The sequence below is a fragment of the Emydura macquarii genome, unplaced genomic scaffold (assembly GCF_026122565.2).
Source record: "Emydura macquarii macquarii isolate MOO-44397 ecotype Brisbane River unplaced genomic scaffold, CSIRO-AGI_Emac_v2 contig_1043, whole genome shotgun sequence".
Classification (NCBI taxonomy): Eukaryota; Metazoa; Chordata; order Testudines; family Chelidae; genus Emydura; species Emydura macquarii.
In genome coordinates this window covers 19,148,431-19,171,011 of record NW_027131180.1, presented here as the reverse complement: position 1 = coordinate 19,171,011, position 22,581 = coordinate 19,148,431, and the positions used below count along the sequence as shown (strand labels likewise).

Here is a 22,581-nt window from a genome sequence, read left to right as displayed (position 1 = left end):
TTCAAAAACCCCTAATTATCAACCCAATCAAGCAGCCACTGAACAATGCAGCCAATTACTTTTTAGATAAAGAAAACATCCGTATTGAGAAGGGCATTTCTAAACTACTAGATCAAAACAATAAACCCCACTTAAAACAGCTATCAGTCTCAACAGACAATCTGGTTCAAACTTTGGTATCTTTGCTCTGCTTAAGAAATCAGACAAAGACAAGATGAGCAAGTTAAAGCCACAAACTTCTACAAAAATATATTGAAGAGCTATATTCTAATCAGAAAAGGAACAAAATATTAGGGCACAAATGGTGTAAACTAGATTTCCATTAGGCTTAATACAGACTAGCTGTACCTGATCCTGGTCCTATGGGAGTACCTAGCAAAGGATGGCTCCTCTCCCTCACAACCGGCCAGGGAAGCCCAGGAAATGGGGGAGGGAAGGGGGAGAAAAATTTAAATCAGCCACCAATTACAGCTCCCTGATTCTCTGCTTCAGCAATGGTGCAGTTTGGAACAGTCTGGGGATTGCTTGTCCTTTTGCCAGCTCACTGTGCCTTCCATTATCTCTGTACCACCAGAACAGTGCAAAGAGCAGAAACATGGTAGAGAATTGATTGTGGTCCCCTGACCTTATTGAAATAGTATTTTTGATTCTTATGCCCAAGGTTGGACAGCACTGAGCTGTGGCAACAAGGTAAACGGTTATATGTTGGCAGCAAAACATCTAGATCTGAACTAACTAAACAAATTTTGGGTATGAAGGGGAACAACTGGAAATAAAACTGTCATTAAGAAAAGTCTTTACACTTTCAGCAGACTCATGAACATCTTTCTTCCTGAGATTCTACTGTACTGAAACATATCAAGCCACTTAGGAGGATTTAAATACCACCCCCCGAACATTTTGCACGTTGCCATAGAAACTGATTCAGAACTACATATTTTAGTTTGAAAAAAGTACATTAATCTCATTAACAATTGTCCAACTCACTTACCCTTTTCTCATATGCAATAATAGGTGCAATTATTTCTGTTCTTAACAATGGCAACTCAAACATCAGCATGTAGGTGTTGTATTATGACAATCCGAATTTGGTGTGGTTTATCAATGTATCTACAATCTTACATAACGAGGCACTTTTAAGTTAAAAAGTTTAAATTTAAAGAAGCGAGTGTGCAACCATAGCAAAAACATCTGAAATAGTATTCTGAGCCTCAAACTTTTCACCCATTTAAAAGAAACAAGTTTTAAATACTAAAGTTTTTAAAAATACACAGCACAATTTTTTTTTCTTTTTTATATATATATATATATGTAAAGAAAACACACAAAAAACCTTAGACCCAAAAGTTCACCTGCATTTCATGGTCTCAAATTTACAGCATGGAAGTCACATATTAAAAATGATAGTACCGTCTGTCAGCAAAACCAATACAATTTTTAAAAAAATCGGTGAATACATCTTTTCCATCACTAGTTGTTGCAGGCTGTGTATTTTCAATAGTGGTAGAACTGTACTAATTCAAGCTGTTATTTTATGTAGTAATCATTTATTACTTCTGTTTGTAATGTCAGCATCCACCACTATTTTTTTATAATGTACAATAATAGTTGTAAGTCTGTTACTGTTGTATAGATTTCATACAACATAAAGAGGTGTTTAAATCAGCTCTTCTTGAGTGCACTTATATTGTATGACCTAGGTCGTAGCACATTGCAGCATCTGTAATAATACTCAACATACTGCTATTGGATCTGTTGCCAGGTGTTTAACTTTTTTTTAAACTCTTGCTATATATAGTAAAATACTAGTAAAGACAAAATTTTGCCCCTATAATGAGGCACATTTTGGCATCTGTGCTAAATGCTGCTGCATGGGCAGGCAAGTGCAAGTCAAACTATGAAAAGGAGAGTCAAGATTTGACATTAATAACTTTTTCATAGAAAAATATAAATATATTCCCTGAAATGTAGGACAGAGAGGAGCCAGCATTCATCATGAATTCTAGCGCTATTTCCATGGAAAAAAAAGTGAACTGGCTTTTCCTCTTAAGGTTATGTTCCACAATCTAGGTCATCTAGACCATCATCATCAACGTCATCATATCTCACAGTCCTTCTACCCCTATTTCTAGTTCTTATTTTAGAACGTCGATTTGCTCTTTTATATTTGGTGTAGTCCACATCTTCAGAGTCATTTTCTTGATTAACTTTAGGGAGTTTCGTTCGTTGGGGCCTTCTGGAAGGTTTAGACACATTGGAAGTTGAAATTTTACCTTTTCTAATGACTTTTGTTTTTCTTTTTCTTTTCCTTGTTTTTGTGGCATTGCTATAGCTACTGTTACTGGAATCAGTTTCAGATTCTAAATTGGAAGAGCAATGTAAACTGGCACCAGGTTCAGATTTTCCAATCCCTTCAGTCCCAGAAGGATCCCTCCTCTGACACAATGAACTTTTTCCATCTTCCCTCTTTTCTGTTTCAGACTCTGTGTCCTTTACAGCACTCAAGAATTTTGCTTTTCTGAAAGACGTCCCAGCTTTTTGACTGGTCACCTCCTTTGTTTTTTTACCTTTGCACTTGCCTGACTCCGAATCTGCCTCATCCTCAGAGTTGTTCACTGTATGATGTTTGCGTGCAGAAGTTGACTGGTCAGAAGCTTTCTGACAGATACCTTTCTCTGACTTAGGGCTTTTGGAGTCCTCCTCTGAAAATTCTACTGTGGGATTTTTCATTTTAACAGACGCAGCACGGACAGTTCTGTATGGCTGCTTACAGTCATTACTATACCTGTTCTTGTGTGTCATTTTTGTTTCTTTCTCAGATTCAGATTTTTCCCTTTCAGACTCACTAATGTATTTTCTTCTAGCAGCAGTTGAATTAGACTGAGAAAGTTTTCTCCTGTTGGTATGTTCCTCTTTTACTTTTTCACTTTCAGACTTGAAACTAGCATCTAACTTAGAGCTGTGCATTAGCCTTTTCTTGGATGCAGCAGATACAGTTAAGTGAGGCAATTCTCTGTTCTTTTTTTCAGCGTACACACTTTCTGAGCTGGAGAGTTCTTTCTTTACATCACTCACGATCTTCATTTTATTAGCAGCCAAAGTAGCACTTCTGCATGGAGGTTTTTTCCCAGTAACAGTTTTGGCATTTACTGTCTCGCTAGCCGACTTCGTATCTTTTTTGCAGTCATTCACACAAGTCCTGCTCCTGAGCACTTTTGTATTTTGTCCAATCTCCTCAGAGGTTGATTCTACAAAATAAAGATTTAAAAGTTGCTTTAAATAACTTACATTTCTATTAAAATTATATAGTTTACTAGGTACAAACTTTACTACTAATGATGAAATACATAGAAATCATGTTATTAAATCATGTTATTAAAGTACAGCTTATGTACTTCTCAGCTATGTACTTCTTGAGCAGTTATTTAAAATAGGATCAATAATGGACATCCTCGTAACTTACAACATTGTGCTTTGGTTTTGAGATAAAAGAGTACTGGAAGTGGCATTCTTCACTCACACTGACAGTCAAATAGTTTATCCGAAAATCACTACTTACCTTCAAGAGGAGGAATGATCTCCAGATTCTAAATATCTATGTGTAGTGTTAAAACTGTCATTCTATTGCAAAGAAATCTCTAGCAGTAATTATACACATTCACACAACCTGCAATAAATTTTGTTCTGCTAATGCAGAGGAAGTCATTCAGAAAGAAAAGAAAGCACAAATTAAATTCGATTCCCACAAGAATTTTGATAGTTTATGCAGTTGATAAATGAACAGGGAAGTAAAAAGGCTGAGACTGTGGAACTCACTCCCAAAACAGAAATGATCAGACCATAACACTTTCAGAACTGAACACACAACTCATTTCTTCAGAATATTTTTCCTTAGTCTTCACATACAGTCAAACACACACGCACGCACAAAGAGGTCTTATAAATTCATAACACTATTTATCCATACACGGCAGATGCTCAGATATAACAATGATGGGGAATAAACAGGACAAAAACCAAAGTCTTGTTTGGTGTGCCAAAAGGAACAGGCAAGGACAGGGTGGAATGTGAAAAACCTTTGACAAAAGACAGTACAGAAAACTAGTAAAGAAATGTTAAATTCCTAAAAATATACCATCTTATGTTATAATTAATGTAATTAAATATAAAAGTACTTGATATTATTTAATGTTCTCTGGCATGTCATGATGTGCTTGCTTTAAAACCTACTTTAGTTGATTTCTTTAGATATTAGAGTAATATTTCAAGGAAATTTAACAGGTCATGGGACTGCTCTGCATTGATGGATCCCATGGCAGAATGGGATTATGGTTTATATTGATCTGGTTTAATTAAATTTCATAAAACTGTATTAAGGCTGTATATTTTATTACTGTAATTAGAATGATACCTAAAACCCACAGAGATTAAGAACAGAAAATCTTTTGGAAAAAAAGCTTTTCAGGTTCTCTCTACATCAGAAAGCAGCACATAAGGACAAACCCTTTTTTACCCTTCTCAGATTAATGTCAGAAATGAGTCATTAATGCATTTGATATTGCTTTGTGGATTAATTTCTTTTTTCCAAAAAGACTTCTAATTCAGCCCTAGATCAGAAAAGAGGTTGTTAGGAGCTTCATAGTTTGGTGAACATACATTCCCAGTATGTGTTGAATGCTCAAAACAACTTTATAAAAAACTGTGGTGAAAATTACACACAATAGCAAGGCTGACACTACACATTTTGGTTTCATGTTTCTTCAAAATAATGGCTTGGCGAATTTGCAAAATTGCCACTCAGTTTCTACAGAAGTGGGTTTTTTTGGTTTTTTTTAAATGGTAGTGCAGATATACGCTGGCACTCTCTATCGTGGGGTGCCAACGTTTGTCTCAATAATATTATAACGGCCTTGCATTTGTCACACTGGCTGCCTATTGAGGAGCAGAATGATTTAAAGGGGACACCCAATTTAAAATAATTACATTACTGTCTGAGTAATACCCCAAATTACTATAAATGGAAGATATTGGAAAATAAAATTTTTCCATTTTTAGTTTTACTTTGTGTATTTACACAGAAATATTATCAACGTTTAGTTTAACTTTTTTCTTCTACATAAAAGAGTAGTTTCTCCTATTTGTGTGGAATTTTCTACAAAGCAGTAGAGGAGAGACAAACATTTTAAAGAGGACAATTATAAAAGCACAGAAAAGACAGCTGTCTCCATGGGCAGATGTAGTAGTACCTCAGGGTAACTGCAACTCACATTTGAAATTTACTAGTCAGTGTCTCTTTAAATTGGCTCTGCTGGTTTTTGAAGGCCTAAAGGATGCTGGCTCTGAATACATTTGGAACCCACATCTTGAGTTTTGTACCAAGAGGCACATGTGTTCACATGCTTCTCACAATACAGATCTTATCACATCCTAGATCAGCAGTTGGATTATACTTCAGCTGTGGTGAGCTCCATGCAGCATTCCATCCCTTCTCATTGTGTCAGAACACATTTGCTGCTATTCTAGAAGTTTCAGAACATTCATTGTTGCCCTACACATACGATCTTATCTGAGTCTTTCCTTTAAAATTGGACCCCCTCATTTCATTGCTTGAATTTTAAGAGGGCAATATTTTATTGTTTAAAGAGACACCAACTTTTTAAAAAAACCCATAACAATGTCAACAATCACACTGCTCTATTTTATTAGCACCTCTATACTTTGGCTGCTTGCTGTGTGTGGGGAGTGAGCTGTGATGACTACTATCTAAAATATAATTATTCCATAACAAGCATGTCCACCTTCAAGAAAAAGCTAAACATCAAGAAGCTCTATGGATAAACTCTCTCAAATTAAAATCCTTTGTAATTTAATATACTAATTGGATGCATCCCTCAGGCTTTGGCAGTTAACAAATGTGGCCCTCACTGCTGCAAAGGTTTTGCACTTTTGATCAAGAAGGTGCAAAAGAAGGTTCAGAAGAACTGTATTTAAAACTTTATCATTGCCAGTTTGATCTAGCTGATAAAAACTGGATTATTGCTTTGTAAAGAAAAACATTAAAAATAAACCGATTTCCATTTTAACCCAGGAATTGCAATTTTTTTTTTGAAGGATTAAGAGAGGAGACAAAATGATTCATATCTGAGTTTTTGCTCTATTTAAAATATGATAAATTGGAAGACAAATTAACATTTTGAATAAAAAACATAAAAAGTAGAATACACTGAGAGCTACAATTTAACCAGAGAGTGATGGGGAAAAAACAAATTTTATCAAGCTGCAGAAGATGACAGATAGGTTAAAACATCCACCTTTCATACCAATGGCAAAACAATTCCTTCACTTCCCTTCCCCCCCCGCCTCCCCCCACTGCAGGGGAAAAAAAATCAAAGATCAATGCTGACTGGTCTATTCTGGCACCTTTCACATTTGCCATGACAAAACTTCCCACCGAAGATTAAGAAACATTTTTTGTATTGATCAGTTCTGAATAGATAGCACTTTATGTATTTCCTTTTTAAAGAAAAAACAGCTACAAAGTCCTAATTCAGGAAAATATATCACTTCTCTTTCCTTCCTACCACAAAATATATAAATTCAAATTGGATACAATATTTTCTATAAAAATTAGATATCCCTTTTGTAATATTAAAAAAAAAATCTCTTCAAAGACTTTGAAAAATAATCTTCCATGTCTCCAAAAATAGTAAGTTATAGCTGGATTCAAATATTTGCTACTCAAAATAAGTTTCAGGTAAGAAAGAGCCATTCAATACTAAAAAATTACCAAAGGGCGCTGAAAATAAATACTTTAAAAATATTAACTGAATGGAATGTATGTATCTATGGCAACACAGCTCCTATACATCTAAAGTTTAATGGGCAATCAAGGGCTCAGTGACTGTTTTGTTGCTGCTCCTCTACTCTACCTGCCATTCCTACATGTTTCAATGATGTTAGAAATCACTTAGTCTATTTGGCAGCAATTAATAAGTGTTCAGATTTTAGGAGGTCAAAGAAAGTATTTCTTGTGGGACATTGCCAAGACAGCAAAACTCATCGCAACACCTTAAATGACTGTCTTCCTGAGATTCTGACCCCACATAAACATATTCCCCATATGTCACAAAAACATAAAAACTACCTTCCTAGGAAGACATATAATACACATCTTAAAGTATGACAGAATCAAAGTTGTGTGACAACCAAGAAAAATGTACATCAGTTTGCAAGAATAAAATGACAATATTTTGACAATTTTGTGTTAGAAATATAGTGATGACCCAAGGCCATATCCCCACTCTCATATTTGGTAGTTCAAAGAAATTATTTCAGTTGAAATTAATAACTGGAAAAGGATAACTTTAACACGAAGATTTTAACTTATAATGCAGTTGTTAAGGCAGGTCATCTTTCCTCAGCTGTCAAATTAGATGTGGAAAATAACTCTGGACCTGATTTTTACAGTAGTGTATAAGATGGTAACCCTGTCTTCAAGCCCAAACCCAGACAAGGTGGGCAGAGTAGTGTAATGTATCTTTTGTGCTTTCATTCTTAATCATGTGTGGTGTCAAACAAAAAATGTAGTTTTTAGAAGTTGATTAAGTAGTACATAGATGTTACTTTAAATTCAATAACACAATTTTGAGACTGGATAAAGGAGAAGGAGTACTGTAGGAATAAGGCAAAAGATAAATTATGCAAAGGTACAATACAGTCTAACAAAATATGAATGCAAAATATTAAGTTCTTACTTATCATTTACTCAGTTTAATATTTGGTGAATTATTTACCACTGCTAGCTATAGTATTATTTAATCCAGGATCTTAGAACTACTGTAAGAACATGCCTTAATTCCCCTCCACTTCCCACCCCTACATGAAACTGAAAACATATGTAGGATGCTAACTCCCAGTAAAATCACATACGTTTTGGTTTCACAAAGGTCAGACTTCTCCAGGGAAAAGACTGGCCCTTCTGCAGAATAGTTTAAAAGAAAAAGCTCTGCAAAAAGGAGCTGAGAGTGGTGATACTGCATATATTCTAAAGAATATGTATATAAGCGCCATGTATCACAACTCAATATGCTAGATTCAATCCCCTTTTCTGGGGATTACAACTCATGAGAATTCTCAAAGCCCTAGAACTAGTTTTAATCCCTATGAGGACGGTATAGATACCTCCCATGTACAACATAAAAAGCGCAAGTAAAAAAAACCACTTGTCCATCTGCTTCTGTTGCAATATTTATGGGAATTCTCTAAAGTAAAATCTGGTAGGGCACTTGGGGCCTCCTTTCCAATAGTTACTTTTTGCAAGCTTTTTTTTTGGGGGGGGGCGGGGGGAGGTGAGATTAGGGAGTTGGAGACAGTGGTCCCCAAAACTGCTCTATCTCCCTCACTGACATCTTTGGAATGGTCAGGAAAAGAGAATATGCAGACTGTAAAGTCTTTAAAGTTGGGTAAATTGTGAAAGAAGAACCAATCTCCTAAAAGAGGAAGTGATAGCAACACATTAGATATGGCCCAGTGAATCCCACTGTCATTCTGATGAGCCTAGTTGTTAAAGAAAATTCCCAAACTGGAATTACATTTCATTTAGCACATGGAAATACATATGAAAGAAAGAATGAAAAATGAAAGAAGGGAGAGGAGTAAACTTTTCAGAACAGGTTGAAACTGCAGAAGCAAAGTTAGCCTAACTGGATCATTTGTATGAGAAAGTTGATAATGAACAGCCCCAAAATTGTCTGTCTGCAATGAGAAGGTGCATATAAGATGATCTCTGTGAAGGACCATAAGAGTGATTTGACACTTTGGTTAAACACACAAAAAAACAGAATGTTCCATGAAATCTGGAGAAAAAGATATGGGGAACATCACTGTATCTGTTAGACAAAAAGTTTTATCATCTTCAAAAATTAAACCAGGATTAAGAAAAGGAGTGCATGTCAGACACCAAATAAAATACCAGAATATTGCTATCCTGGACTCAAAATGTTTTCACATTTATAAAAAGGTAGTAAAATACTGCCAATAAAACAAAACCAAAAATCAATTTTGCAGATTCCAATTTACCCTATGGAAGCAACACTATTAAAAAAAAAACTTTCAGTCAAATAATAAAAATTATTCCAACTTAAATTAATGGCTCTTATGTATTCAACTGCATTAGCAAAGTAGGTAATTTGGAAAAATAAAAATAGTTTTCTACTCTAAAGTAACTGTTACTTTACTCATGATCTCAAGGTCAACAAGACTAGCTATAGTACTGATTATAAAACCAGATTAACTTTTATATGAAGTCTTTAGAACAAACCACTTCGAGATTTTGAAATCTCTAAAATTGTACGCCTTAGACAATTTTCTCACAGAGCACCCATTAAAGTAATGCAGTAACATTCCAGTCCAGACAGAAAGACTACCCTAAAACGAAACATTTTTGTATCAGTTGCTACATGCTGATATATGGACCAGCAAATGCAAGCTGAAATATGAAAAGGACAGTCACAGGATTAAATGACATTCATACATTTTTCTATGAAAATGTTTTCATGAAAAATGTTTTCCTGAAACTCACGAAAAAACAGCCAGCATTCATCATGAATTCTAGTGCTACTGACATAAAACTGAAATAGATTTCCCTCAGTGTTATGTTCTGTAATCTCTCATTTTGAACAGTCTAGATAGATCTCTATCATCATTATATTTTATAGTCTTCCTACTCTGATTTCTAGTTCTGATTTTAGAGCATTAAAGGAACTTCTATATTTTGTATGGTCCAAATCCTCCCAGTCATCATCATCCATATTAATCCTACGTCATTTCCTCCATCTAGACAGTATCATATATTTAGATTCATTAGCTTTAAAATTTTTACCTTTTCTAATTACTTTTGTTTTTCCTTTTCTTTTCCTCTTTTTTGTGTTTGCATTGCTATAGTTACTGCTATTGGAATCAGTGTCTGATTCTAAATTAGAAGAGCAATTGAAACTGGCATCAGGTCCAGATTTGGAGCACTCTGCAATCCCAGGTTCCATGCTCTCCGACACAGAATGTCTTCCATCCTCCCTCACTTCTGTTTCAGACTCTGTTGTGTTCTTCACATAACTCAAGGCTTTTGCTTTTTTCAAAAGAGTTGCAGACTTTTGACTGGTCACTTTCTTAATTCTTCTGCCATTCCACCTGCCTGACAAAGAATCTGGCTCACCCTCAGAGTTGCTCACAGCATGTTGTTTATATGTAGAAATTGATTGGTTGGACACTTTCTGACTACTCCCGTCCCCTGACTTATGGCTTCTGGTGTCCTCCTCTGAGATTTTTACCACGGGGTTTTTTATTGTAGGAGATGCAGCATAGACTGTTCTATGTGATTGTTTATGGCCATTGCTTTGCCTATTTTTTGGTGCTATTTTTGCACCAATTTCAGAATCTGAACTTTTATCTTCAGATTCACTAATATAATTTCTTCTAGCAGATGAACCAGCCTGAGAACGTGTTTTCCGCTTAGTAGATTGGCCTTTCAGTTCTGTAGCACTTCCAGGTTTTAAACCTGTGTCATCTTCAAAGCCATCCAATAACAATTTCCTGGCTGCAGCAGAGGCACTGTGGTGGGGTAGTTTTCTATTCTTGCTTCCAATGACAACACTTTCTGAGCTGGAGATCTCCTCCTCCACATCACTCATCAGTCTTAATTTATTGGCAGCCAAGGTAGCACTTCTGCGTGGAATTATTCTGAGACCATCATCTCTGTCACTCACTATTTTGTAAGCTCCTTTTGAATATTCTGAATCACTCCCATATAACCTTTTCCTGGTAGCTCTTCTGCTATATCCAGTCTCTTGAGAGAAAGATTCTATAATATAAAAAATAAAAATGATTTAAATATTTGTTACATTTTAAAAATTTAAAATGACATTTATGACATATTTTAAAACAGACTTAGAACAAGAACAATTTATATCATAGTACTAAACATACAAACCAAAATAGTACTGGAGAACAGCTCACCTTGTGTGTTTAATAAGGTGATAAAAACAGCTGTATTTTTATTTTATAATAGCAAAGGCAATTTAGATATATTACATGCTATATTCAGTATACAGCAATTTTGGCCAACTACATTGTCATTCCACTTGTGATTTTTATGATCTCTGAAATACATGCCCTGAGAAGTCAATCTTCTCATCTCCATTTTAACTGTGCACCTACAAGAAAAATATTTGGTGGATCTGTGCTTGGCACAAGACCAGAAATGGAAGAAGCACCATTCAAAGATGGCTTTGAAACACTTCTGCATTCCCCCGATTCTTCAGCCAGCAAGGGAGCAGATTAGTCCCCAGGGTATGAGCACCCTCCAAGGCTGCTTTTACTCCTGGCTCCAAATGCCTTTCCAATAGCCAGGGATCACTGAAGTATATGCATTCAATATCCTGGATATGCACCTTTCCCTTTGACACATGCTTTGTGTTGTGGCAGCATAGGAGGTGCTGCAACAGTTTTAGATCACCTAGAGATTTGCTGAGATAAGGGTAATCCTTCTACTAACTTTAGTAAGCTGGTTTTATGCTTGCTTTGACCCTGAGTGATTCAAAACCATCAGAATGAATCACAGCCCTAAAAAGTTACCATGGTATCTGTGTAAACTGAAAGCTGTGGGTGACCCCTGTATTAAGTCTGTTAAAGAAAAGCCCCAAAATTAAAACAAAGGAATTAAGGAATGAATTAAAAAACTAGCAAAAAAAATGTATACTGCTAATATTCTGGAAATCCCAAAACTTGTTTTATTTAAACCAAAATATCCACAAAATGTCAAATTCAGATTTGGCTAGGAAGATGGAAGGATAAAGGGACATTATCTGGTCAATTTCAGCCCAAACTTTGTTTTGTAAATATATGCTTTTACCAAACATTAAGCAAAGGAAATATTTCCATGTTATAAAAAATCCCAGATGATTAAGTCATTTTTGTAGTAGTAATTATTTTACATTTACAAAAGAGTAGTTAGATTAGTTAGGAAGTGCTAGCTAACATCAGGGTCTGACTAAATTTTACAGAAAATGTAAGTTAAAGAAACATTAAGGCTGTCTATGAAGCACTAAGTTAGGAAACGCCAAAATAAAGGTTAACTTTTTTCACAGGGCCTCACCTTCATTTAGCGAGCAGGTAGAGTGTGCAGTGGACCAGGAAGGATTCAGCATTTATTTATAACTTACTTGTTAGAAGCAAAAAGTAACGGTGTACACTATAAATGCTAGCTGTCAAAGATTTTCTCTATGAAAATTACATTTATTTGATTTTAAAATACAAATATTTAAAAAAGTTTTTCTTGCTGTTAAATGAGTACATCCCTGCCTCACTTGCTGCACACACTCCACCCTGCATATTGAGGGCCAAATATTTTATTCAAATTCATTTATATTAGTGTAAATTCAGAGTAGAGTTAATTGATTTCAGCTGATTTACTCTTAATTTACACCACTGTAACTGCAAATGCAATTTGGGCTAGAATACAGTACGACTCTGCAGGAACCTTCATTCATTGACTCTGCACCATCTCATCTGTGGAAATAATAGTAAGTGATCATCAGGGATACTAATTTTCCATGATTAAAATCCCAAAATTATCCAATAAGAAAACAAAAATCTGCATTTTTCCGCAATTAAAATGAAACGCTGAATTTTGGTTTCCCTAGCCACAACATACAGTGGAACCCCATTTATCTGATCTATTTGAGATCACGACCAGATCGGATCATCTAAAATTCAGATAATCTGGAAAATGGGCAAAAAGGTTCAGCCCTGAGCCCGCTGCCCAGGGCTGACAGCCCTGGTTTGGTTCATATGGCGAGCCAGATAATGGAGGCTCAGATAAACGGGGTTCTACTGTATATGTTTTTGTTTTTTCATAAAATGTAAAAACTAAAGATTCTCTGTAAAAATGCAAATGTCACGTTTTTCCATGGCAAACAAATTTCTAGGATCCCTGGTGATCATAAAATTTAAATAATTTTTCTGAGGCAAACATACAAAGTGCCCACATGCAACTTTAAAACACATTTCTTGACTTGAGTGCTTAACTTTGCAATCTTTAAATTCTCTTATCTTATGTTTTCCTTATGAAGTATTCTAGAAAAAGGAAATAATTCAAATATTACTTTCATTATCTACCTAGATACACAATTTGGCCAGACTACACAAAAATTCCTGAAGTGAGGGGCTGGTCTACAGACTTTTTCACTAATTTACGTAAATCAGTTTAAAAACAGATTTACTTAAATTGGTGCAACTCCCTAGTATGAACACACTGATATTGATGTAAATGTGTTTTGCTTACACCTATACATTTAGTTAAATTGACACAAAAATTATTTGTAGACAAGACACGTTACAGGATTTACAAGAACTTGTGACCATCTCTCACTGAATTAAGAAGGAATTCCCTGGAACCCATAGGAGCCTTATTCAATACCCAAGATGATATGGGGGAACCATATTACTTATTTTTATTCAAATTTTACTTTATATTTTCAGGAATTTTTTAAAAGCATTGTTATTAAAAATGTACAATGAATAAGCATTTTACAAAATAGTGATAATCTGAGCAAATCAAAACACTTTCACTTTAACGTGTGCCTCCAATATAAGGTCCATGGGTAACATTGTCAAAAGTGCCTAAGTGACAACATTTTTAAGTCAGTGAGATGCTTTTGAAAATGTTACCTTATTATACCATTATACCAGTATTATACCTTATACCAGTGTTTCACAACAAATGGGCCATGGACCAGCGCCAGTCCCTGAGATTTTCCTGACAGTTTAGGAAGGTAGCAAGTATGTCCCTGGTATCAAAAAGGTTGAGAAACACTGCACCATATCCATGCAAAATTTCAACTTCCTTCCCAAACAGCCGGAGCTGTTTAAAAACAGGACCTTATAACTTCTTTTAAAAAAAAAAAAAAATAGGGAAAGTACTTTCCCATCTCCAGTTTACTAATTTCAAACTGCTGACATGCTTTTGCTTGCATATATAAAAACATTACCACTGTCAGGTAGAAACCAGCCTGAAAGGTGAAAATTTCACCAATTTATAAGAAACAAAAATGAGCTTTCAGAAAAGAAATACTCAGGTAACTCTAACTGTGGTTGTGTTCTATATGCTTCAGCTATAGTTATCATTATGATGTTCAAGAACAGAAGCTAGAACATTCCTATTTAATGATTCTTGAATGCACAAGTTACCAAAGGCAACATCTCCATCATCCATAACACTCCATGTTCTGCTAGTGAACTGTTGCCCAGTGAAACTGTTTGTAAAGTTACTGTATGAAATGAAATAATTCAGATTTAAATGTTCCACAAATGAAGCATATTTTGTCATCTGTGCTATATATTGCTACATAGACAGAAAGTGCAAGATAAAAATGAACACTATAATAAAATATCTGCATTAATAGTTTCATATAAATATACTTCAAGAATTGTAAGACAAATACTTAGTATTCAAGAAATCTAGTGCCATGAGAAAGGGGGAATAATTTTCCTCTGAAAAGTTACATTGATCACTGCCCAATTTTAACAGTGTACACTTTTATACTTCTATCACTGTCGCACTTTACAATACTCCTATCCAAACTTCCTTCAGAGTATCAAGGAATTCATTTTGTGCAGCCAAATTTTCCTAATAGCCACCCAGATTAATCCAACATTTTAATTTAGTCAATATCAGATTTAGATACATTAAGTTTTTAAGTTTACCTTTTTTAGTGATTTCCCTTTTGCTCCTTTTTGTGTTTATGGCATTGTTACAGTTACTGTTATTGGTATCAGTTTCAGATGCTAAATTAGAAGAACAATTGAAACTAGCAACAGGTCCAGATTTCGAGCTCCTGGCAGTCCCAGAAGGTTCCGCACTCTCCGACAAAGAACTTCTTCCATCCTCCCTCATTTCTGTTTCAGACTCTGCTGTGTCTTCTAAGTCACTCAAGACTTTTGCTTTTTTAAAAGGATTTGCAGGCTTTTGACTGGTCACCTTGATTTTTCTACCATTCCACTTGCCTGACTCAGAATCTTCCTCATCCTCAGAGTTGCTCACGGCATGCTGTTTGTGTGTAGAAGTTGACTGGTTGGACACTTCCTGACTGCTCCCATTCTCCGACTTAGGGCTGTTGGAGTCCTCCTCTGAAAATTCTAATGTGGGATTTTTAACTTTAGAAGATGAAGTGTGGACTGTCCTGTGTGGTTGTTTTCTGCTATTGCTTTGCCTATTTTTTTGTGCCATTGTTACATCAGTTTCATAATCTGAACTTCCATCTTCAGATTCACTAATATATTTTCTTCTAGCAGCAGATGAATCAACCTGAGAAAGCTTTTTCCTCCTTGCATACTGTTCTTTTAGGTCGTTTTCACTTTCAGATTTTAAACCTGTCTCATCATCAGAGACATCCAATAACAGTTTCCTGGCTGCAGCAGAAGCATTGCGGTGGGGCAGTTTTCTGTTCTTACTTCCAATGCCAATCCTTTCTGAACTGGAGATCTCTTCCTCCACATCAGTCATCAGCCTTAATTTATTAGCAGCCACGGTAGCACTTTTGCGTGGAATTTTTCTATGTCTACCAGTCTTGTTACTCACTGATGAAGTATTTTCAGAGTCACTTCTATATAGCCTTTTCCTAGCAGTTTTTCTGATATTTCCATTCTCCTGAGAAACAGATCCTGTAAAATAAAGAATTGTTGTAAATTTTAATTATAAGGACAATCATTTATGTTAAATTTAATTTCCTGTGAAGTCAAACAAGTTCAACTCATAGGCACAAACCGAATTAATGAAGTACAAATATAGTAGTAGCTGCAACTTACATGGAACATTTTCTTAATTACAAAATAAAAGTAACTTAGTGTCTCATTCTTCACAATACTAAAAGATGAACATCCACCATAACTTGAAGCTTGCTTTACTTGTATTTAAGTCAAGATTACAAGTATCAGTTGTATTCAATTTCTTTTTTATAATTAAGAACAAGGAAGTTGTAAAATCTTTATCCTCACTATCTCTTTGCCTTACTAGTAACTTCTTTCAGTATCAATGTTATCCTTTCACCAGAAGAGGCAGTGAGATTCTGAGAAAAGTTTAACTCCTAAAGCAACAGTATTGGTGCAAATGCCATGCCGCCACTATGCTAGAGCCTCAGTCATTTAATTCAAGATGTTAATATACACTTAACTTTTCAGTGTTATTAACATGAAATTAACTACACCACATATATTTACTACTTAATATGCAATTTCTTATGCTATTGGCCATTCACAGAAAATGCTGATTGACTCTTACCCATTTGCTTTCTTTGAGCTGCTCTATTTCTGGTTACCCTAAAGCTGCTGCTGTTTGCTCTGGATATGCCATTGTGTAACACGGGGGATGTAAGAGCCATAGAACTTTCTTTACTTTCCTCTGAGCTACTTGAAGAAGAGGAGGATGATCCTGATGAGGAGGAAGAGGAAGAAGCTGAAGCGCCTTCTATTTCACTACCTGATAAAAAAAGAATTTAGAATTCTAGTTAGAAGCTAAGCAACGTAATTAACTTGCAAATTAATTAGTAGCAGTAACTTGCTGTTTAACACAACAGAAAGTTTCTTATACATATTGCTTCCATATAATTTGTTTTATGGTGCATTGTTTATAGATGACGATGACAATAAGGCATACATTACAGATGGCACTGGTACTGTCACCTATAATGATAGCTGCCCAACACTTCCCATTGTAAAGCACTGTTTTCAGTTGCTCATAACTTTTCCAAGCTTAAACTATATGGGCTGAAATTTTTCATGCTGCACTGTCTGGCTGTATTTTCTCTTTTTTTTAAATTGTTCAATTTTATTAAAGAAATTCAATTAATGTATTAATTAAATTTATTCAAATTAATCAAGACAGATTAGTGAAAAACATGCGGTTTTGCAACATTAACAAAATGGTGCTGACTTTTTCTTTAAGAATTTCTAGCACCCTCATGCTTCGGAATAGGGATTTGATATGTGACAGGGCAGCCTTCGTGTGTTTGTTACATAAGCAATATTAATTCTGGCACTTCCTATCATCTGAATACTTAACTTTGAAATCTTAATATTCTTTCAGCATAGTTCCAGAGGGGTAGCCGTGTTAGTCTGTATACAGCAAAAACAATGAGAGTTCTGTGGCACTTTAAAGAGTAACAAATTTAATATTTGCAGGCATAAGCTTTCGAGAGACTTCAGCTCTCTTCTTCAAATGCAGTAATACAGAAAATAGGTAACACAGAGGCATCTTATAGATATCCAGGTGCATTGAGAACAATGGGGGAGGTGGAGTCCGATACTTAAGACCTAATGATGACCATTGAGTAGGAGGTGAGCAAAGTAATTTACCTTCGGTAGTGAGACAGCCACTCCAAGTCTCTGTTTAAACCCAGTTTGAATGTGTCAAGTTTGCAGATCATTTCTAACTCAGCAGTTTCCCTTTGAAGTCTGTTTTTGGAGTTTTTTTTGAGAAGTACAGCAACTTTCAGGTCAGAGACAGAATGCCCTGGGGAATTAAAGTGTTCTCCCACTGGTTTATGGATGTTGTTATTTTTTATGTCTGATTTGTGTCCATTTATCCTTGTGCGTAGTGATAGTCCAGTTTAGCCAATGTACATGGCAGAGGGGCATTGCTGGCACATGATAGCATATATAACATTAGTGGATATGCAGGTGAATGGGCCCCTTATGGTGTGATTGATGCGGTTAGGACCAGTGATGATGTCATTAGAGACCATGTGTGGGCAGAGCTGACAACAGGGTTTGTTGCAGGGATAGGTTCCTGGGTAGGATTTTTTGTAGGGTGTATGGTTGCTGGTGAGTATTTGCTTCAGGTTGGGGGGCCGTCTGTAAGCCAGGATGGGTCTGCTGCCCACTGTCTGAGCGAGAGATGGATTATCTGCTAGGATAGGTTGTAGATCTTTAATGATGTGTTGGAGAGATTTTAGCTGGGGACTGTATAGTGTTTTGTGTGCAATACACACACATACAATATTAAATATAAATAGTATTTGTGTGTTATATAATTTATGTTATATAATTTACTGACAAGGATAAGTTCAAAGCATGTTCATCACAAGCACTGTTAAGACTGCTGTTTGAGACTTCAAGGTTCCATTTTCACATTTAGCATATTTTTGAAGCAGCAAATAAGTATTTGGTAGACAGGTCAATTTTTCCACCCCCTCACTACCAAGAAGCCATTTAGCTCTGTGACTCCCTACATGAAGCTGAGTACAGGCACAAAGACTATCACCAACAGGATTGAAAGATGGTGTACAGATCTGCTTCGAATATAAACCTGTTTTTACTTTTAAGTTTCCCTTTAGTGCAAGCTTTTCACACTAGTAAAAGTTGAACTAAAGAAACTTATTGGGTTCTACACAATTTTAAAACAGAATAATTCTATACTTATTGACATACAAACAGCATGAAAACACTTATTAAAACAGATTGTTTCTTACCTGATGACAATGCAGAACAATTTGTTAAGGTTGTAGTTCTAGCTTTTCTATTCCTTTCACGTGTTGATACACAAGCAGAATCAGAAGATTCGCCAGAACTGTGGGCATAGTTACTAGCATTTATTTTATGGCTTTTAACACATGCTGCTCTGCTTGAGGTAGGTTGAGTAGAAGAATCTTCCTGCTCAGACCCAATTTTTCCCTGAGATTTTAGGGTTTTCTGCTTCACATTTCTAGCCATACAAATAAAATAGAAATAAGTGTAATAGACAATGTAAGAAAATGGAATATTTTAATAAAAAAATAATGAAATATTTTGAAACTTGGATAAAAGGCAATAATTCCTGTTGCTAGAAAGCAAATTGTATTCAGTTTCATTTCCGACTTGGTGAAAATTGATTGAATTTGTGAACTAAAATATTCAATTTTCTTATGCCTACAGTTGTGGTACATTTACAACTCAGTAGTTGATGCTAAGTGCTCTTTGTAAAAGTGTACTTTACACCTATAGTGAAAATATATAATTATATCTAATCCATTTCCTGATTTAAACTATACATGTATACATAAATCTGAGGCTGAAATTGTTTTCCCCTACTTTTGCCAAGTTGCAACAGCAGCCTTTGGATTTCTGATGTACTCTAGAATCCTTACCTATCAGTTGCAATAGGCATTTCAAAGGGCCATGTGTACCAATTATATCCTATGATAAATGGGGTCCCAAAGACACCAGCTAAGAGGTGCAACTTGGGAGAGAGAGCTGCTCTCTGCAATAAAATGTGTGTACACACAGAAATATGAATATACAAAAGCTATAGTTTTCCACTATAACTCAAATAAAGCCTGTTTATGAGTGCTGCACACAAGCCTGGGGTTCAATTTGATTACTTGAGAAGAGTGCTTTTCTTGCAGAGGAGTGGAAGAGGGAAAGGGCACCTGTACAACACCAAAAATAATTCTTCTAATAAATAAAATTAAAACATTAAAAAAGCCTGTATGGGAAGTTTGCTACCTGAAAAAGCCCTGTGATTAACACATATACTAGTTCTTTATATCTTGAGTTTTCTGTATTTAGAATAAGGCATCCTTATACACTTAGGCTATGTCTGCACTAAGGGTGCTTTACTGGTCTTGCTACACTGGTATAGTATACTGGCAAAAGGCTCCTAGTGCGGACACAACTGATACAGACAAAACTGTGCTTTTACTAGAATACTTATTCCACCACACCTAAGCAAAACAAATTACATGGGTAAAAGTGCAATTTTGCCAGTTTAACTACGTCTACAACTAGGGACTTCCAACAGCATAACTATGTTGGTCAGGGATCACAACTCTTCAAACCCCTGACTGTCACAGCTATGCCGGCAGAAATCTTTAGTGTGGACTTGGCCTTAGCCAGAAAGGATTTTGCAGCTCTTACACCTGTCCTACTTGTCTTACAGACTTTTACACATGGAACTACACCTCTTGTTTTATGGGATGTTTTAACACTTCTCCAGTAGCTCCCTTCTAGCAGAGTTCTAGCTGGGAGCATGCCTAGTGTTTTTGTGTTATTTGTTCTCCTCTTTCATGGGCAAAGACATAGGGCAAAAATTAGAGTGAAAAGCCTCTAATTTTCTAATGTCCTCTAATAGGAAAGTCATCCAGAGATTTCCGAGAGCCTGTCAAGAGGCCATTTTGTTTGCTCACATTAGAAAGTACCTAGCACTTTAGGATACTAAATGTTAACTTGGTTCCTTTGGTTTATAGACTTACTCAAAGAAGATTTTTCTAGGTATTAAGCCACAAATTCATACAGCCAGGGATTCTCTTTGAGGGACAAGAAGTCCTGCTGTGGTCAAGATGTGCCTTGTAATTTGCTAAACCCTACCCCAAGCTCTACTTGCATTCTGCTGAAGAGAAGATGAGGCCCGAATGCTCCTTTGAACCCTAATCCTTGGTCTCAGTGAAGGTCTGTGAGCTGGGAACAAGTCACACACAATTCGTCTTCAGGTACGAATGAGACTTATGTTTCAGATAGAGCATTGCTTGCTCTTTAATGTGTGTTTCTTTAGGTTAGCCAAGCTTGCCTGCTGTTCTGTTTGGTGGAGGGAAGGGAGCAGATTGAGAATGTGAGGAATACTCCTGTAATGGATCCTAATAAGCTCAGCGCATCTGCCACTATCCCACATATGCTCTACAGATAAGAGTTGAAAACCTAAGTTGGCTCACTGCCTGCCAGAAACTGCAGAGAAAGAGTTATATTTGGGCAATATAAGCTAAACTAGCTTCTGCTGCCAGAGGCAAAATGGTTGGGTGGCAACAGAAAGAGATATATCCAAGTAAACATGTTGCTAAGTAATGAGTGCCATTGCCTTTGGATTTTAAGCACAGAAGGGAAAGCCACATTTAAAAGCACTGGTGGAGAAGCAGCTGAAAAATGATTTAAAGGTAATAAATCTAGATTAATAACATTTGCATCAATCACCGCCACCATGTTTGGCCTTCATGGACTTCTTGCCACACCACTAAGCACACAAAGGGTGGAAGAAAACGTGGAATTAAACATGTTGCACTGGGGATATTAAAGCTTATTTTCTTGGAATTCTTGGGTGAACCTCATCATGAGCTACCAACACCACATTATAATACATGTAGAATATAATTTACTATTATATAGGCTTGGTTATAACAATTTATCCTTATTATGACTAACTTGTAAAGTTATCATTTAAGCTTTCCATCTTTGATATAATTTCAGTCAGTTAAAATTTGATTGTCTGACTAAACCCAAAGGGTTAAAAATGGTTCTACTCTATATGCTCTTAACTATTTTGCAATCAATTTATTTTGCACTACACATAGAATCTTCTTTGCAAGTCTTCACTGCTGAAAGACAAACTGTACTAAATATTTCACTATAATTAGTTAACCATTTAACTAATAAATCAAACCTAGGAGACCATGCTGTCATGTTACAAAACTGAACGCAAAATGTGTACATTTTTACAATAGTGAAAATTCCCCAAATGCACTCATTTTTCTAATCTATTTACCTGAGTGTTTTGTTAGGGTGCTGTACCAGGTTATGACTTTGCAATCTTATATTATATCTCTGACTTCTTCGTAGTCTTTCATTGTGTTTTTGGCCAGTTTTAAAGTCAGAAACGATTCTTCTCATTTTTTCCTCAAATAGTGCTGATAATCTCAAGGTCATACTATAAATCTAAATAATAAAGAGATGTTAAATTTAAATTACAAAGTATCTTAAGAGTAACTTGAATGTTTTACAAAACACAAGAATTTACTGAAGAGACCATTTGGAGAAAGAATGACAAAATGACAACATAAATCAGAGTTACAAGAAACATATGACTGACACCTACTCTTCTGAATACTTTTGTGCACTTTTTTCTTTGTCCAAATTGACCAGAGCAGTAGCTCGCTCTGTTGCATTACTAAATAGGTACTGATAAAGGATCCAACTCTAAATGAAGTCTAGGCCAGCCTGACTACTATGAAAGAATAGTGTACAAAAAGTTACCTTTGATCTTTTGTTTGGAGTGTAAGATTTTGCATTGCTAAATATTAGTCTTATATCTTTGCACAGTTCCATCGGGGTGTCATAATTTCCAGCTTCTAGTGTCTCCTTCACTGTACCAAAGTCCATTGGAGTGTCTATAATATGTCTGTAGTCCTATGTAAAAGATATGGAGCAAAAAAATTTCAGTAGCTCAAGAGCGCATACAGAAAATAAAGGACAAAAGTTTTGATGTGTTATTTTGTTACTTCTATTAGCACAAGAATAGCACAGCTGAGTAGTCTCAAGTCTCGATCTAGGACCTCAACAATTTAAACATCTCACCCCCAGGGAAAGAAACTCAAGCTTTTAGGTTTAGATGGCTCAGGTGCAGCCTCTGCTGCCGCTTTCCCACACTACAGCAGCTTTCATTTTTAAAAGTTTCTATCTGTTATGGTTGCAGAGAAAACCTTGAAAATACAAAGTGCAGCTGATACAGTGTTGTTTCAGTCTGCAGTCTTATAGTTCTGAGTGGGTAAACAGTCCACATTCATCAAGTTA

General features: G+C 35.8%; 1 protein-coding gene across 1 annotated transcript in view; it reads right to left on the bottom strand.

Annotated features, from left to right (window-relative positions):
* Window positions 1–360: 360 nt before the first annotated feature.
* Window positions 361–22,581, bottom strand: part of LOC137151039 (bromodomain and WD repeat-containing protein 1-like) — a 106,413-nt gene continuing 84,192 nt past the window's right edge. Inside the window, exons 33-39 of the mRNA XM_067545236.1 lie at window positions 22,045–22,197; window positions 21,557–21,726; window positions 18,519–18,751; window positions 16,331–16,528; window positions 14,758–15,714; window positions 9,881–10,855; window positions 361–3,248 (exon numbers count right to left, since the gene is read on the bottom strand). Coding sequence (XP_067401337.1) covers window positions 2,053–3,248; window positions 9,881–10,855; window positions 14,758–15,714; window positions 16,331–16,528; window positions 18,519–18,751; window positions 21,557–21,726; window positions 22,045–22,197 — 3,882 coding nt within the window. The 3' untranslated portion in view covers window positions 361–2,052. The remainder of the gene's footprint in view (window positions 3,249–9,880; window positions 10,856–14,757; window positions 15,715–16,330; window positions 16,529–18,518; window positions 18,752–21,556; window positions 21,727–22,044; window positions 22,198–22,581) is intronic.